This window comes from Montipora foliosa, chromosome 4 (genome assembly GCF_036669935.1).
Source record: "Montipora foliosa isolate CH-2021 chromosome 4, ASM3666993v2, whole genome shotgun sequence".
In the NCBI taxonomy this organism is placed as follows: domain Eukaryota; kingdom Metazoa; phylum Cnidaria; class Anthozoa; order Scleractinia; family Acroporidae; genus Montipora; species Montipora foliosa.
In genome coordinates, this window is record NC_090872.1 from 45265081 (window position 1) to 45283241 (window position 18161).

General features: G+C 37.2%; 1 protein-coding gene across 2 annotated transcripts in view; it reads right to left on the reverse strand.

The window, feature by feature from the left end:
• Positions 1-4281: 4281 nt before the first annotated feature.
• Positions 4282-18161, reverse strand: part of LOC138000850 (ubiquitin-like modifier-activating enzyme ATG7) — a 40080-nt gene continuing 26200 nt past the window's right edge. For both annotated transcript variants that reach the window (XM_068847518.1, XM_068847517.1), the window contains exons 17-20: positions 11721-11805; positions 11131-11211; positions 5278-5397; positions 4282-4838 (exon numbers count right to left, since the gene is read on the reverse strand). In XM_068847518.1, coding sequence (XP_068703619.1) covers positions 4803-4838; positions 5278-5397; positions 11131-11211; positions 11721-11805 — 322 coding nt within the window. In that variant the 3' untranslated portion in view covers positions 4282-4802. The remainder of the gene's footprint in view (positions 4839-5277; positions 5398-11130; positions 11212-11720; positions 11806-18161) is intronic.

Consider the following 18161-nt stretch of genomic DNA (forward strand, 5'->3'; position numbering starts at 1 on the left):
GTAATTAATATTTGTTGGGAAAGACAACTGGAGATAACACAGTAGTCAGAGGAAAGGCACAAGTACTTATTCAAGGAGTTAAAGATCAAGAGGTAGGAGGTAATTAGGAAGGTAATTAGGTTAGGTAATTAGGAAGATAGATATCACAGATGCAATTAAGGTTCATGCACTTGTCAGTGGTTACTGATGTGATGGATAGAGTGAAAGCTATAGGCGAGTAATCTTGATAGTGATACTTAAATTCCAATGGAACTTAATGTAAATTTAATTTGATTTTTAAACCAACAGAAACGAATAGCATAGAAGGAGGAAACAAGGCATTTGCAGCTATAACGTGATGTGATGATCAAGAGGAAGAGTGGGAAATTATATTGCCACTTTAATTTCTTTTGGGAAAGACCGCTGGAAATAACACAGGTGTCAAAGAAAAGGCACCAATACTTGTTAAAGGAGTTGAAGATCAAAATTGCGGCTTTTTAAAAAATGTTTGGCATAAGGCAACAATGTAATGGGGAAGATAAAGATTGCACTCATTATTCCTTTGCATTATATGCAGTTTGGGAGTGACAGATAAATATTATGTATCCAGGGTACATGCACATGCACTTGTTAGTAGTTAGGATGTGATGATCATAAACAAGAGAGTGCTTAAAATATTTGGAATTCAGATAAAGAGGGTGGATCAAGTGAGAAGGCTATCAGGGTAAGTATTCTTGATTGTTATAATCAAATTCAAATGGCACTTAACCCTTTCACTACTATATGCTAATTAGGCCCAAAACCACTGGTTCCTGAATACTTAATTAGGCACCACCAAGACTTTAACACAAAATCAAAACATGCATGCTCAGTAGATTTTAATGGAATGTTACATCCCAGTCTGATTGTTATTTCACTCATTCATAACTTTAACCACAATTAATCTGTTAACAGCATTAAGCACTGCCTCAAGAAAGTAGAGAAATGAAAAAAAAATTCAACTTTGCCGCCATTAATGCCGGCACCACGATTGGTTTGTTGAAAAAGTAACACGTAAAGCAAAGAAACATGGTGTATTCCCTAAAAAGATTTCATAAAACAGTTAAATAGTCAATCTAAGATATTGTAGCTTGAACAGGTAAGTTCAATAGAGTTTATTCCGCCTGCATGTGGAACTCATTGTGGCATGTGGGACAGAGTGCAACTTTACAGAGTTTGCACTCGAACGCGTCTCCACTTTTGTAACCTTTCGGGGTTCTCCTGCCAGCTTTGATGCACGCTACACATTTTCTCTTTCTTCCTTCTACATGGACAGAAATATGCTGTCCTGGATCCACAGCAGTTTCGCTTGGAACATCAAGGGAGCGTCTCTTTCTCTTTCTTTGAGAAAAGCCACCGATAAGTTGCTTGGCAAGTTCAAGCCTGAAGTCCAGCAATGGTTTCTTACTCGTTCTCCACGATGAATGTTGAACAGGACGAAGGCATTGCAGATGGACAAATTGAACAAAAACCAGAAAATATATCTGTACCACTTTCGTGATTGCCAGCCTGTATAATAAAATGAGCGAAGCTGATCTGCGCGATCAACTCCTCCCATGAAAGCGGTGTAAACATCAGCAACTCGCGGCTTTTGAATTTCAATATTTTGCCCTTTTTTCTTTCGCTGCACTGGTCTGGAGGGTTCACTCGGGTAAACATTTGTTGACAAGAAAGAAATATCTCGCTTGTCATGCCATTTAGTGACAACTAGAGCACCACGCTGCGCAGTAACTATCTCTCCTTGCAAGAGCTTTTGTTTTGCACACGGCGGTAAGTCTTTCCCGTTGCAGCGAACTGTTCCACATGCATAAGTGTTCTGAGAAAGAAGACAATCAAAGAGGAAAGAACTCGAAAAAAAATTGTCAAAAAATATGTGCCAGTTTTTATTAAGGAAAGGAGTTGCCATTTTCATCACGACATCATATCCAAGGCCATGAATGCGATGTTCGTTTCCCTCTTGTCCGTGGTAAACAGAAAAATTTGACACGTAGCCATTGCTTGAGTCTGCCTCCATCCAGACTTTTATGCCATATTTTGTTGGTTTAGCGGGCATGTACTGGCGGAATGATAGTCTTCCTTTAAATGCTATCATTCCCTCGTCAATCGAAAGATTTTTCGACGGCTCAAAAACATTTTGAATTTTCTCTAAAATGTTATCGAGGATTGGACGTACTTTGAATAATCGGTCGTAATTATCGGCACCGCGTGGTGGTTCTTGTGAAGAATCATTGAAATGAATGTACTGACTGATTTCTCTCAAACCTGTTTTTGGTCGTTACATTTTGTATGCCGCTATGTCCAATAAATGAATCGGATGACCAATACATCGAAATTTTTGGCAAGCTGTTTATTGCCATTATAATGCACATACCAAAGTATGCACAAAGGTCTTGAGCCGTGATATCTTGCCACTTGTCAAGCCTAATTCGCGTGTTTGCTAATTTCTTCCAAGCATATCCGTTGGTTTCTCGGACGACTAAATTGATAATAGAAAGGTGGAAAATAAGGTTGAAAAAGAATTTTTCGTTTGCTTCGTTGGGAACAGCGACTTTGATTCCTGAGGTGGAAGCGAAATTGTTGATAACAAGGTCGTCAAGATCTTGCGACCACGAAGTTTCATCATCATTTTCGTTCGAACTTCCTTCGTCTGATTCGCTTTCACTCTGACTCGCTAATCCTTCAAAATCTATGTCTGACTCCATAGAACTTTCACCGCCTGATTCATTGCTATTTTCTTCATCAGACGATCCGAAAATCTCACGATATTCTTCTTCGCTAAAAGGATGCGGTGCAGTAGCCATTATGATAGTTCATGTAACGCTGGGCGAGTAAACAGTTCAAAGCAGCCGCTCTCTACCATAAAGAGGGCGCTAAATTTATGCGCAGTTGGCAAGATTTTATTGGTCAACACTCACTTTAAACAATAACAAAAGGTAGGCAAATATCGCCTGACCCGGGGAGCACAGAGTCTCAAAAATAGTCTCGGTCTGTTGGGCCGCTTTTGGCCGCTCTAGGAGTAACGTGACATTTCCGGCTGGCCGCTTTTGGCCGCTCCAGCATTAGGGTTCATTTTAAACCAAAAGAAAGAAATAGCATAGGAGGTGACAAGGCCTTTGCAGATATGACGAAATGTGACGATCAACAAGATCAAGATCAAGATTGGGAATATGACATTTTGTTAGGGTTAGGGGTAAAAACGATAAATACCCCGTAGGCTGAAAGATAAAAGATGCAAGCATCTATATATTATAGCATGGGTGCAAGGCAAGATATTGGCAAGTAAGGTGGCTTACTACAGTTATCCGAAGAAAAAATGTTGAAATCTGTTAAATTAAAGCAAAATGATGTCTCTTGTGAAGTGTTAGTCACTACAAAGCAGGGGAAAACGCTTAATATAGTGACGGGCTTCCTGGAGGGGGTACTGGAAACTAGACATTTCAAAGGCCATTTACTCAAAACCTAGCCGTACAACCAGGGTTAAAATTAGTAAACAACATGTAGACAAAACCGTCAACATTTTTTCAAAAAGTTCTATCAGACAGTTTTTCAGTTATTATTAAAATAGACGAAAATCAACGTTTTTGTCATTTGTGAAAAACCTGTCTGGCAGATTTAACTATTTATTTCTCTACATAATTATTTTTTCTCGCTTTCGGAAATCTGAAATTTTGAGGTGGGCTTGTACGGCTGGTTTTCGAGAAAAAGCCTTTGAAGTGTCTAGTTTCCAGTCCCCCCTCCAGGAGCTCGGTCACTACGTTTCGCATTTTCCCCTGATTTGCATTTATAAATTTGTTCGGTAAAATTACATTTTACATCAATTGCAGTGACTAACACTTCAGAAGAGACTTCCTGTTGCTTTAATTTCATAGATTCCAAAACCTTGATCTTTTCTTCGGAAAACTTTAAGAGTTGTAATGACTAGGATTTCAGAATTCATCTAACATCTTGGGAATTACTGCGCCTTTTCTAATGGAAAATGTATGGAAAGTGTAATTATTTGTATTGATAAAGATTACATACAGTATGTGAAATAGAGGCAAGGTGCCTAACAAGTGCAAAGGTGATTAATGGAAACATTTTGGGAATTTCATTAAGACTGATCGATATACTATAGTATGGAAGCAAGACAAGAAATATGGTAAGTTGTAATGGTGATGATCACAATTATAAAGTGTTATACACAACATGTAGTGAAGAAAGAAGGTATATTACTGATCAGACTATAATCACATAATACATCTCTCAATCAACAGTTCATGACACTTGTACTTTTCTCTTATCTTTTTTTAATTATTCAATTGGTATCTCATGAAAATGGTGACCACCACAAGATAACAAAAACTAATATAAAATATTACATATTAAAAGGATCAAAGAAAATGAGCTGTAAGGGAACCATAAGAGTGCACAATATTGGTACAGCTGTAAGAAACGTGTCAAGCGGGTGTTAAAACACTTAAACATACAATGCACTCCAAAAATCGGATTAGGAAAAAGCAGTAGCCTTCACATTTCAGTCTAGATACAAGACAACTGTACAAACCGGATTTAAGTCTCTACAAGAACTCCATTTTCTTTTCTGAAGTGATGATCACTATAATCTTGAGGTTAATAGACAACTGTAACAAGCACGTTTTTTCTGCCATAACATCTGCTATTTCAGTGCAATTGATTTTAACCTCTGGTACATGAACAGTACGTCATTACAGGATCAACCCTAGAGGTTCATAATGCCACTCATTAGAAATAGGTGGATTCACTTGAATTTGTTGGAATTACCAGGATCATTCTGACATCTCATCATCACTTATCTCCCACACCTAAAAAACGAAATTGTTTGAGAAAATAAATATGTTAGCATGCGGGTTTTCAGAAGACTGAGGCGGTCAAACTGAGTTCTGTGAGACACGGACAGCATGATTACATGTATCCTCCAACCAAAGACACAACTGAAAAGAAAGTGGGGAAGAAGATGCAAAACACTTGTAGGCTATCAAAATTCAAATACTGAAACCATTGTTTTCTCGAAAATAATCATTTTGAACAGACACCAAACTCGGATTCATGTTACTCATGAACTAGTGGACCTTATTTCCCAGAGTTACTCTGATGACGACTGCCCTTATAGTTGTGCAAATGGTGACTGAATTCAAACCCATCTTAAGATGACTTGACAGCGCAAGTTTTTCTAAACGATTTCCACTGATAACCAACCAACTATAAAGTAAACAATCCACCCAGTGGCATCGATCAACAGACCTCACTAACTCTTGTATCCTGCAAAAGCTGTGTAAGGCCTGTGAGATCTTCTAAGAAGCTTGGTACGTTAAAGACCTTCATAAGAAATGAAAACCCTTGCTCTTTGTAGCTTGCCAAAACCTAAAGAACACGAAAACTTGATGAGTTGAAGAAACAATGTGGAGAATATCAGTAGTCTACATGTGTATGTTGTGGTTCAATTTTTTTCTTGATTTAAAAGTTTTCAAACCAGTTCGATTTTGAATTTTCTTTGCTTAATAGCTTCAACATGATCAATCTGTTCATCTTTTAGTCGCTGATATGCTTTATCCCCTTAACTTGAATTTTGCTGCTAGAAGGATTACCTGGCCTGGAGAATCTTGAATGAAGTTTGCTTGACTGCCATTATTCAATGCTTAATACAATAAGCAAGGATAATATTCATTAATGCTGAGATGTTTCTTTGTTGTGCACGGCAATTGAGCTATTCACTATTTTCACCAATCCCATAATACAGTTTTTTTTTGGGGGGGGGGGGGAGGGGTGGTGTATTTGCTTTAAAACGATGGATATCCAGAACCCCTTAAAAGGTAAGGTATTGCATTATGAGATGGGTAAAATAGCGAATTGGAGGAATTTCACAATGGCAATTTCGAGTGTAATGTGAAACTCCTAATTACATTGGAGTGCATTCAATAGACCACTTTCATAAATGGCGACCACCGTTACATTCTTTTGTAATATGCTACTTAGACCTACTGCAATCACTTTGAAATAAATATTCCTTTGAAACTTGTTCATCAAAGTGAGGATAGAAAGGCTTATTACTGGGTTGCCTATGGCAAACCAGTTGGAATCTGTGTTTAGTTTCGTGTTTTTTTTTATTTTTTTTTTCCGTGTCGGTAAAAGTCTTGCCTGTCACTCCCCTGCTAAGTAGTGGCTTTGTGCATAGAGTCTTGTCTGTGAATTTTGTTAGGTTTGAGGGGGCTGGGGGAATACGTAGATTTCCTTGGTGCACACAGATGAACGTTTAATTATTAAACCCGCAATGGCGTCGAAAGTCGTGGTAGCGGGGATGGCGTTTTAGTGGCAAAAATATACCTTTATGAGATCAAGAATGGAACGTCAATTGGAATAACGAAACAGGCGGGGAAAATAAATATCTGGAATCTTAAAAGCGACGAGGGATGGTCTTCGAGAACAATTGCGGTCGGATATGAGAAAGTGTGTGTTGTTTCTAATCTTATTTTATAAACTGTGCTGGTATGTAGAACATTGACAGTAAGTGGGAAATTGAGTATGGGTGTAAAAGGAATCGAATGTCTTGAATGTATCACAGTGTTTACGGAAGTGGCATCTCATTTGTCTGGCAATTTGCATTTAATTTGCAGTCAAGCTGTACAGTTTTCAGCTAAAAAAATAATTGAAAATGTGACAGTGAAGAATTATTGGAAAGAAAGGTTGTTGTCTAATTTGTGCTTTGGAAAAGGTTCTTTAGGAAAGAGTTCAATCTTGAACTGAAAAATATATTTATTTGCATATCGTATGGTTTGTGAGACGGATTGTTTCTTGTTTGCACGCACGGAATTGGAATAGAAAGGGTTTTTTTTGTCTCCAATAGCAAATTTTGGTAGTTTCAATAAATTTCATGCTGGAAAAGGTTTTTGTGAGATGTTTCAACTGTTGTGATTCATTGTGCTGTGTAGTATTCGAGTTTAACTAATTTGCATAAGTGAGTTGAAATTTAATACGCATTAAATAAAGATGACAGGAATTTGTAGGCATGATCGTTCTGGCAAATGATTACAGCTGGCGATCGTTTTTAATTAAGGTCAGAAAAAGATTTTAGTATAGTCACTCTTGTGTAAAATGAAGTTATTGTTAACTTGAGAAAACAACAATAGGGTCGTTTATACGAGAGAAAATAAGCCGCGGCTTACTCTGGACGCGGCGTACATAATACGCCAAAGGAACTATTTATACGAGTATAAACTCCCAGGCCAGGATAAGCCGGGGCTTGAGAAAGCTGTGAACGTAGATTTTGCATCATTTATATGGGCTGTTCGCGTTTTATTTTCTCTCGTATAAACGGCCCATGTATTTCTTTAACTTTTTTAAAGAGAGAGATTTCGCGCAAATTTTATTTCAAGCTATTCAGTTGAAATATTATTTCTCGCCATTGGCTTCGTTTGCGTGATCATTTACTGGTGTTGACATTTAGGAGGTAGTTGTTTGGTTCTAAACGAGTAGGAATAAAACGACCAGGAATGAGCGAATTTTAGTGGGTGTGCGATAGCAACACGAGACAGGAGTCGAGAGAATCTAACGATAGACAGATATTATCTAACCCCTCCTGAAATAACCGAAGGAAGGCAGGCGTTGGTGGTTTATACCATTAAGTGGATGGAAGTCGTCATGTTTTGATTGGGCAGCTTCAGAGACGTCCTTCTGAGGAAACAAGCTGTTAAAATAGCTAATTGTGTTTGGAGAATTTCGATCCTAAGTATAATAAGTATAATAATGCCTTTATTGACAGGCAAAACCATATGATTGAGCGTGATCATACCAAATATCATTTGTTTGCGCGATCAAGTTGTGGCGAAGTGTGCAGCCCATGACAGTATGTCGTTTGTGAGCATATTGCTTTTTGTTGTATTAAGCTTCTTCCTCGGAACGCTCAAACAACTCACTTATGCACACGCCGTTTGCGGTAGACCCACACTAAAAGATGCTGTTGAGCGATTGTTTTGGCCGGGGTTGGTCCGCAAACTGAAAGAAAGTTTATATGTTGAGAACAAATGTGTACTAAATGAACAAATATGTGAAAATCATGATATGAACTGCACTGAAAACCAAATGCCAAAGGAGAGAAGCACAGAACTGTGAAAGTTTCCTGAAGAGGAAAGTTCCTGATCTTAAAGTTAGTGCTAGCGGTATCGAGCTAGGCGCAGAGATGTACGCCTAGCCGGTTGCATTTAGTTAAGTTTCTGAAAAAGGTGAATTTTCTGTCTATTTGTATTATCATGGCTTTTTGTTTTCTGCTGTTACTGAATCCCTTTGTATTTGGAGCTGTAACGCTATTTCATGTGCAATTACTTGTATCGTTTGCAATTATCCTCACTAGTGGTGTTGTTAGCATTTTTACTGGGTTGCCAAACCCAGTCGGAATCTCGGTTTCATTTCGTGGGTTTTTTGTTATTTTCCGTGTCGGGAAAAGTCTTGCCTGTCACTCCCCTGCTAGGTGGTGTCTTTGTGCATGGAGTCTTCTGTGCGTATTTTGTTAGGTTTGAGGGGGCTGGGGTAATGCGTAGCTTGCTCTGCGCAATTAACCTGTAATGGCGTCGAAAGTCATTGTAACGCGAATGGCTTTTTAGTATATCTTTAAAGAAAATATACCCACATGGAGCTCAAGAATGGAACGTCAAGACAGGCGGTGAAACATAAAGATCTGGAATCTTAAAAAAGCGACGAGTAATGGACTTTGACAGCGTGAATCTTTCGCCCGTCGAGCCGAAATCAAAATATGCTGTACTTCTAATATTTCGCCAAGGTGGTGTTACGTACAACACTGAAACCAAATGGAAATTTCTCTGGTAACTTACGGGTTCAACAAAGACAGAAAAGGAATCGAACACCACAAGTAGATCTGTGATCTCTGTTGTGTGTCTCACAGTGTTTACTGAAGTCGCATCTATTTAAAGTTTGCCTGTTTGTCTGGCAAGTAACATTCATTTTAAGACTCAACTCAGCAAAGGTAAAAACAAATTGGAAATGTGACAGTGAAAAATTATTTGAATGGAAGCTTGTTGTCTCTTTTGTGCTTTATTATTTTCGGTCAAGGTTCTTTCGAAAAGGGTTTGATGTGAACTGTCAGAAATTTATTTAATTGCATATGCTTTGTGATTGTGTGTTTCGCTTGCTCGCACGCAACTGAAATAGGAAGGGTTTCTTGCCTCATATAGCAAATATGTTGCTTGTTTCAATAAATGTTTCGCTGGAAAATATTTCTGTGAAATTTCTAGCTTTTGTAAATTTATCATGTGTAATTTTCGAGCTTAGCAAATTTGCATACATGTGTTGAAATGTGATTCGGGGAGAATTTTTGTGGTAACGCATAAGTCACGAAAATAAACAGGTCTGTTGGAAGCGTGCTTGAGTTTCAACAAAATGACCCCCAAAATCGGCAAAATATTGTGACGCTGATGAATAATAAAGAAGCTGCTATTACCAAAACGATGGAATTACCTGGTGATAAATAACCTTGTCTTGGAGAGTAAATTTTTGATTTTCCAGAAACAATGGTCAATGGTCAATGTGACCTCAAAATTTATAACAATTGAAAGAAAAAGAAAACTAACAAAAACAAAAACCCGGTATCTTGGCATCATTTGACACAGATGCTTCACTGTTTCGCGAGTAAACATGCCGCGGTAACTTGATCACTCTGCCCGCTGAATTCGATGTGCGATTTACTCGGTGCAGCCAAAAGTACAATTACAACAAAACAACTAAAATCTCCCAAAATGTTTTTCGCTGATGGTAACTTTTTATATTCGTGGTTCAAAATTAATGTTGTTTTCACGTCGTAAATTTTCTTACCGATGGCAAAATATTTTCTTCTCGATCGACCGTCCTGAAACTTCCTTCTGCTCTTCTTAAAAACTGTGTATCCATATTTATTTACTTTTACATCAATATTTGTTTTGCATAAAGAAAGCTTACAAAATCTGTATCTTGCTTGGTTCGCATTTGATAGCATTAAAATAGAATTTTCGGTCCTATGCTTCTGTTACTCAGTGGTATATTTCTTAGGTCGCCCATCCAGATACTATCCCACCGCACAGGGTTAACTTCAACTTTAAACTTTTGTTTACAAAACTGTCAGGTGCTGTCAGTACACGCTTACACTTGTGGTGGAAAGCAGTTGCATGATCAACATGTCAGCCCAGAAGCCAATGTTTCTCGATTCCCTTTTATTTTCTTCAGTCTCTCTGGGTTCAGTACTTTGCTAGTAACCACATGTCTTCTAAAGGGGCTATTTATCTAAGACTTCTACCATGGCGCTACAATGATAGGCAATACCAAAACAATATCGTGTACTGTTAGACCTACATATTACGCAAAGACAACTGTCAACATGTCATCTCAGAAGACAATGTTTTTCACTTCCCATTTATTTTCTTCAATCTTTCTGGGCTCAGTACTTTGCTAGTAACCACATGTCTTCTCAGGCTATTTACCCAAGACTTCTACCATGGCACTACAATGATAGACAATACCAAAACAATATCGTGCACTGTTAGAGCTACATATTACGCAAGGACAACTTGAATCTCCTGGAAGACAACACACAGCTCAGTTGACATTATGGAATAAATCGCTGTGTTACTTCACTACCACACGTAAGCAATGCGTGTCAATTTTTTTTAAAGAGGACAGAAATTTCTTCTTTCTGACAAATGATTAATTAATAGGCCGGTAGCCAGGTTTTTAACCTCAGAAAAGGAGCTGTTTCGTCGTACGAACGTGTGCGGACCTGTGAGCCAAAGGGCCTCGGCTGGTATGACTTCTGGGTGACCCCTTAAATGGTCTTAATGACCCACCAACTTGAAAAAAATTGCCTGGAACGCTGCACGTACCACAGGCAACCCAGTGTACCCTCACGGAGGGTCTAGTTAGCATTAAAACAGAAGAATATTTTAATTGGCTGTCCTTATGAAAGAGGTCTAAACCATAAAATACCATGGCAACTATCTGAGCTGACTGCAAAACGTTTTGTACTGAAAAATGTACATACACAAAACACCAGCAAAGTTGATGACAAATAATTATTGACTTATGTTTAAAAAGGTCATGATTTGCAGCTGTACATACATTTGAGGAGCAGGCGATGCACTTGTCAAAGGCAAAACTGGCTGGAAGAACCAAATGGTACCGAGAAAGAAATCCACGAATCTGATGACAAAATAACAGTTACGTATTTCTACAGTACCATGTATATGCTGAGGTTAGCCAAGTTGTGCCACCCAGCCTTTCATCAGTAAGTTTGACAAGATCATTTGTTCCTCTTAACTATCAACTGTAGCATGATGTGGTTGATGAAATGGTTTAACATGAAACAGATCAGATTTTTTTAACAATAAAATGGAGATTACAGCAAGAAACACATTGTGGAAAGTTTGATGAAGGAAAAACATGTTTCCCACATTCAAGCCTTTTTAGTTTCAACCGTTATGTCAAAATATTCATTAATGGTGATACTTCACAGAAAATTGTGTAAGAGATTTACTGTATCCTACAATACTTTTAATTTTCTAGAATTGTCCAAGCAGAGAAAATGTGATTGGGATGTGTGATGATGGACTTGTTGAGGGTTATTTTGCTTCTTTTCAGGTTCACCTGGTCGTGTGTTTTGTAGGGAAAAAATGTTAACTGATCTTGCGCAATAACAATAAAAGGCTTGCCTGATGAGGTAATAGTCCCAAATGACAGTCGAGATCTGTTGTCAGGTGTGCATCTTTAGCACTTGTGTCAGCTGGAGCTTCCATCCTGCAACATTCAGAAAGGAAAATACTGTAAGTGCATCCAAGAGAATGCTGCTGGAAAAAATGTGTCAGGATGTTTCCCTGATATAACAGGCATTACAAGTTAATGTTAAACGATGATAAGACTGAGTTTCTGGTGATCGGAACGAGCAAGCAGCTATCAAAAATGTCTGTCAGTAGTAGTAGGGTTGGCGATGTTGATGTTGATGTTGATGTAATCCTTTTCTAATTGTAAATAGTGTAGTTTTCGTCTTTTTGATTGCATAGAAATTGTAAGTAGGTTTTATTTTAAATTTAGTTTTAAATTTATTGCAATGTCTGTAACACGCACTTGATTATTCGTACAGAAAATGTGCAATAGAAACATTAAATATTATTATTAGTATTATTATTATTATTATTATTATTGTTATTATTATCATTATTATTATTATCATCATTATTAATATTGTGAGCATCTGAGAAGGGACAGGATTTCTCACATTTTCCAACATTCGCATCACTCCGAGGAATGTCGTAGACTCTGTTCTGAGGGCTGCTTCTCGATTTTAGATACGGGACCCAATCGTTTCCAGTTGTTCCTCAAAGAGGCTGCTCATATCTTCTCGGAAAATCCCAGTCTAAATAGACAGCTAAAACATGCGGAGCCAACACTATCTTTTTACATACAATGACGTTTTAATGTAGGTTTTCTGTAGGTTTTGGCGTTGTTGTAATTTCCTGCAATTAAGCACTTTAGTTTGGTTTTTCTCTTGATACACTGTTTGCGAGCCCATTTTTCGATTGTTTGCACTTACAGTAGTATTGTTGTAAAGTTTAACAGTAATTTAAAATTCAAACGGCAATGTATTAATGTAAGTTCAAACTGTAACATTAACATAAATTCAAATTCACACTGAAACAAACACTTGCAAGTGAAGATGATCAGTGATCAATCGAAACATGTCTTGCAAACTCAAAGTTGTTGTCCATTTTTTTACCAATACTAGTTTGGGCTGCCATATGCAATCCAGTCAGAACATGAGTAGAATTTCCCAGTTTTTTCCTGTGTCAGAAAATGGAAACCTGTCGCTCCCCTGCATTGCCTTTGTACCTAGAGTCTTCTGTGTATATCTTTGGTAAGTTTCAGAGGGTGGTAGATCAGGTAGATTTTATCCTGTGGACACAGTACGAGCATGCAATGGCAGCGAAGACGATGTAAAGTGATGGCGTTTTATTGGATCTTTAAACAAAATATACCCTTATGGAGCTCAAGAATGGAACAAATTATTCATATAGTTAAAAACTTCATATTTATTAACCATTTCCTTTGCGTTTGTGATTAAGAGGATTATGATTAATTGCGATAATTCAGATTTACGTGTTCGCAAGTTTGTTTTTGCAGCTCATAGATGTTTTGATTTCAGTTCAATTCAAAAACCTCTGTTTTGATTGGCCACTCAACTTCGTGTGTTAATAGTTCACCCTGAAGTCAAAATAGATAGGTTTCGTTTCAGAGGAAACAAAAAATAATAGTGTTTCTTTTCCAGACTGAGCAGCTCTGGGGATGATGAGAAATATGTCGCATTCGAAGTCAATCCCCTAGCCTGTTTCTTCCATTCTAGGAATTACCAGGGGACTCGGCTTTTTTTTTTTCCCGACTTTTTATTTTCGGCATTATTCCTGGGAAAACCCCCTTTAGCGCATTCAATACCACCCAATTCAGTGCCCTGCTTTTGTGTAACATCTACCACTGGCAACCCAGTTTATGCTCACGGAGCATATAGTTTCCTTAATTAAGTAACAACTACGTACAGTGTTATTCTAATGTTTACTATTACGTAAATTGATACCTGGGAAGTCTGGAAATGAAGTTCAGAAAAAAACCTGAAAGTCTTACTGTAACCTCGCAATTGTTCTAAAATGCATAAATTTACAGGGACCAGTATAAAATATTCCAAACTGTCAACAAGAGATATTCCAAAATTTATGCAATGCTTGAAAGGTTAATACAAAGAAAAAGATCAAGAACGTACGTACTTCGGTTTATGCTTGTAACAATGTAGACCACGAAAGGGTAGCAGTAGCAGATTCCATAACCTTACTGGTAGCACAAGTAGCAATTTTTTTTTTAATATTTACACTTCTTTTCTGAAGTGATGTTCTCTATAATCTTGATGTTAATAGACAACTGTAACAATCACGTTTTTTTCTGCCATCTCATCTGCTATCTCTGCAATTGCTTTTAACCTCTGGCACATGAACAGTACCGGTAGTCATTACAACCCTTGAGGTTGACACTTGTGTAAACTTCCAATATTCGACCCAATGGCCATGAATTAAGAGGATTGTTGTTATCCAACACTAACACAATATTATGAACAGCTATGTTGTGTTGAAAAAATACCGTAGTTGTAGTCAGGCATGATAAAAAGAAATAGAAGGCACTGAGTTGGGTGGTATTGAACTGCAGTATTCCAGTTAATTTTTTCAAGTGGGGGGTCATTAAGACCATTTGAGGGGTCTCCCAGACGTCGTGCCAGCAGAGGCCCTTTGGCTCACATTCACACGTTGAATTATTTTGTAATGTCCTGTCCCATTTTGAAGTCCTTTAGTTTTTTTAGCTTTGGTTAGTAATAAATTCAGTTTAAAGATAACAAAACACGCTCTTGAGTAGAACTCACTCGTTTCTTCTTAAAATAGTGTGCAAAAAAACTAACTGCAAATTGCTGACGGCCATTTTCCTGTATATCATGCATGTCTTGTAGTTGCACTAAACAACGTTTATTGCACACAATAAGGAAAGATTGAAGATGTTGTTTCCTCTTCATAATTTATCTCCTTTTCTATTCAGTCTAATCTGATGCCAGGTCAAACATTTTTTGGCTTTACGTTTGCACCAAAAAGTACCGTAAAAGCCCGAACTTAACAGTAAAAGACAAGCCCAAAGACAGATGAAGAAAAATTAACATAGTTTTTATACATAACTCTGAACCGAATTCTCATTGAAAGATCAAAGACAGTTGATCGTAAATACACGAAAATGTCTGCAATTTCTGACTTCTATGAATCAAGGGGATGGTCATGATGTTCTGTCAACAGGAAGAAATTGATCACGTGCTAGGCAACCATAAAGGTGCACCGGTGCACGTAATCACCTTGTTTCAAGTGGATGAACTACGGCAAAAAATGTTAATCGTTCGTCGCTTTCTGAGTAAAACAACATACTTTTTAGCCAAGAAACTTCCGTCTTTGTTTTTTACTTTTGTTGCAATATTTTGACTTCAGGGTGAACTATTTACACAATCATGAGGTTGAGCGGCCAATCAAAGCAGAGTTTGTAATTGAAAATCTAAACGTCTACGAGATACAAAAACAGCTAGACTTACGAATTATCGCAAATCACAAAAGCAAAAGAAATGGTCAATAAATGTGAAGTTTTTTACTATCTGAATGTTTTTGGGTTAGATTAAAGCGATATAATGTTGAAAAATCTTCGTGTTAAAGGAGCTACGTCAAGCAATTGATGAAATTTCATGTCACTCAATAGTCAATAAATTGTAGCAATAAATTGGATTAACCAGGAACTTAAAGAAATGTTAGTGTTGGCTTCCCAAATAAACTTCATTTTACACTATAGTGATAAAACAGATCTTTTTCTGAGTTGGCTACCTATTAATCATTTGTCACAAAGAATTCCTCGCATATCACATATTTTAACCCATGTATGCAAATTTGTTAAGCTCGAATAGGTATTACACAACATGATGAATTCACAGAGACCGAAATTTTTCAAAAAAACCTTTTCCAGAAAAAAAATTATTGAAACAAACAACAAATTTGCTAATAGAGGCAAAAACCCTTCCTAAGACATGAAACCCAATCGTGTCAAATTACCATACGCAACAAAATAAATTTCAGGAGCTTTCTTTCAAATTATTATTGGCTGTCACATTTCCAATAATTTTTTTACCTTTAGACTGTGTAGGGTTAAGCACAAAATAAATGTAACAAGAATTAGTGAAATTTCCAACTGTTACCAGAAGACTGCACAGAGTTTAGTACAAATAAATACAAATAGCCAGACAACAGTGATCACAGATCCTCTTAAGGTGTTTGATTTCTTCCCTGTCTTTGTTAAACCCATACGTTACCAGAGAATTTCCCATTTGGTTTCAATGTTGTACATAACACCACACTTGGTAAAATATTAGAAATACAACTCACTTTGCTTATGACTCAACGGGCGAAAGATTTTTGTCAAAGTCCATTAATCGTCGATTTTAAAAATTCCAGAAATTTACTTTTCATTGCCAGTCTTGTTTATCCAATTGACATTCCATTCTTGACCTCCATAAAGGTATATTTTGTTCATAGATCCACCAAAATGACATTTGTGTTTCAACGACTTCGATGCCATTGCAGGCTAATTAAATATTCCACGGTGTCCACGCATTTCCACTACCCCCTCAAACCTATACAAAATACGCACAGAAGACTCTATTCACAAAAACACCACTTAGCAGGTGAGTGACGTGAAAGACTTTATCAACACAGAAAAAAAATAGACGCTCCATGAGCGTAAACTGGGTTGTCTGTTGTACGTGTTAAACAAAAACAGAAGGCACTGAGTTGAGTAGTGTTGAACACCACATTACCATTTTCAAGTTTTAAACTCGTGATTAACTAAAGATTTTCCCGAAACACCCTAAAATTATGTGACATAGCTCCTTTAAGTGAAATAGTCTGTAAAAAAAACTAACTGCAAATTACTCTAGTGAACATTTTCCTGCATGTTATGCATGTCTAGGGTTACACTAGGCAAACGTTTATGTCTTGTTTATCCAATTGACATTCCATTCTTGACCTCCATAAAGGTATATTTTGTTCATAGATCCACCAAAATGCCATTTGTGTTTCAACGACTTCGATGTTGTGTTTCAACGACTTCCAGTCTCTGAGGCATAAGAAACGAACTCAAAGTAGTCAATTAAATGGCCATGTTAACCTTGTTCGAATGGGTCGTCGGAAGGAACACCATTTCCTAAGGCCTCCAAGATGCCACATTTTGTCCACCTGTTCTCAATGATTGAGGGGTTTTTTACCAAAAAGAAATACAAGTTGGAAAATAGTGTTGCTGCTTGACAAGAAAACCACAAAAAATAGTTCCCAGTGGCAATTTTCCGTCAATTCGAGCCTTAAAAATTTGTTCCCGCAAACCTCAAAAAATCGCCAATCCGCAAAATAAAAGTCCCGCAAAAATTTCATTCTACACGGTAACAGTAAAAGGTAAGCCAAAAGACAGATGAACAAAAAAATAACACAGTTTTCATATAAAACTCTGAACTACAAAATCTCAGCGAACGATTAGTGACAATCAATCGTAAAAACACTAAAATTCCTGGAGAAGGGCACGATGTTCTGTCAGAAGGAAGAAATTAATCACGTGCTAGGCAACAACAAAGGTGCATGTGATTGCTGTGTGCCAAGGTTCTTGTTTACAATGAATGAAGAATGTTAATCATTCGTCGCTTTTAGAGTCAAACAACATACTTCAACAAGAAACAAGAAACTTGCGTCTTTCATTGTTTAGTTTTGTTGTAATATTTAACTGAATATTTAGCCTTCTTTGTTGGGTTATTGACCCGAGACCAGACTCTCATCTGGAAAAATGTTGATCAATCCCTTCCCTGAAGAACCATTTCATTTCTTTCTTTCAAATAATTCTTGACTAACAAGAATTAGTCAAATTTCAAATTCTCTTTCAAATAAAGACTGTGCAGAGTTGAGTACAAATAAATAAAATTATAAATGGCCAGAAAATTGTAAACACAGTCTACTCAAGGTGTAATTCCGTCTCTGGTTTCCAACTCGAAAAAGTTACCAGAGAATTTGTCGTTTCGTTTCAGTGTTGTACATAATATCACAGTTAATAAGATATTGACGAGAACTCTACAAAGAGGTAAATCAGTGATTACATTTTTGGTGAGTGCCGATGTTTATTTCAGCTTCTTATGCAAATTTTTGACAGAGAATATTAAATTGCAAAAAATATTCCACTTAAAGGTCGTTAAAAAACTTTTTTGGGGCGTTAATTTGGACGAAAAATGTCACAAAAACCTTTTCCAGCGTAAAATTTATTGAAACAAACGAAATATTTGCTATTACAGGCAAAAAACCCTTCCTATTTTAACTGTATGCGTGCAAACAAGAAACACAACAGCAATTAAATAAATTTCAGCCCCACAGTTCAGGATACCCTTTTCCGAAGAACCTTGACCGTGAATAATGAAGCACAAAAGAGACAACCAGCTTTCTTTCAAATAATTCTGCACTAGTGTCACATTTCCATTTTCTTTTTACCTGACTGTGCAGAGTTGA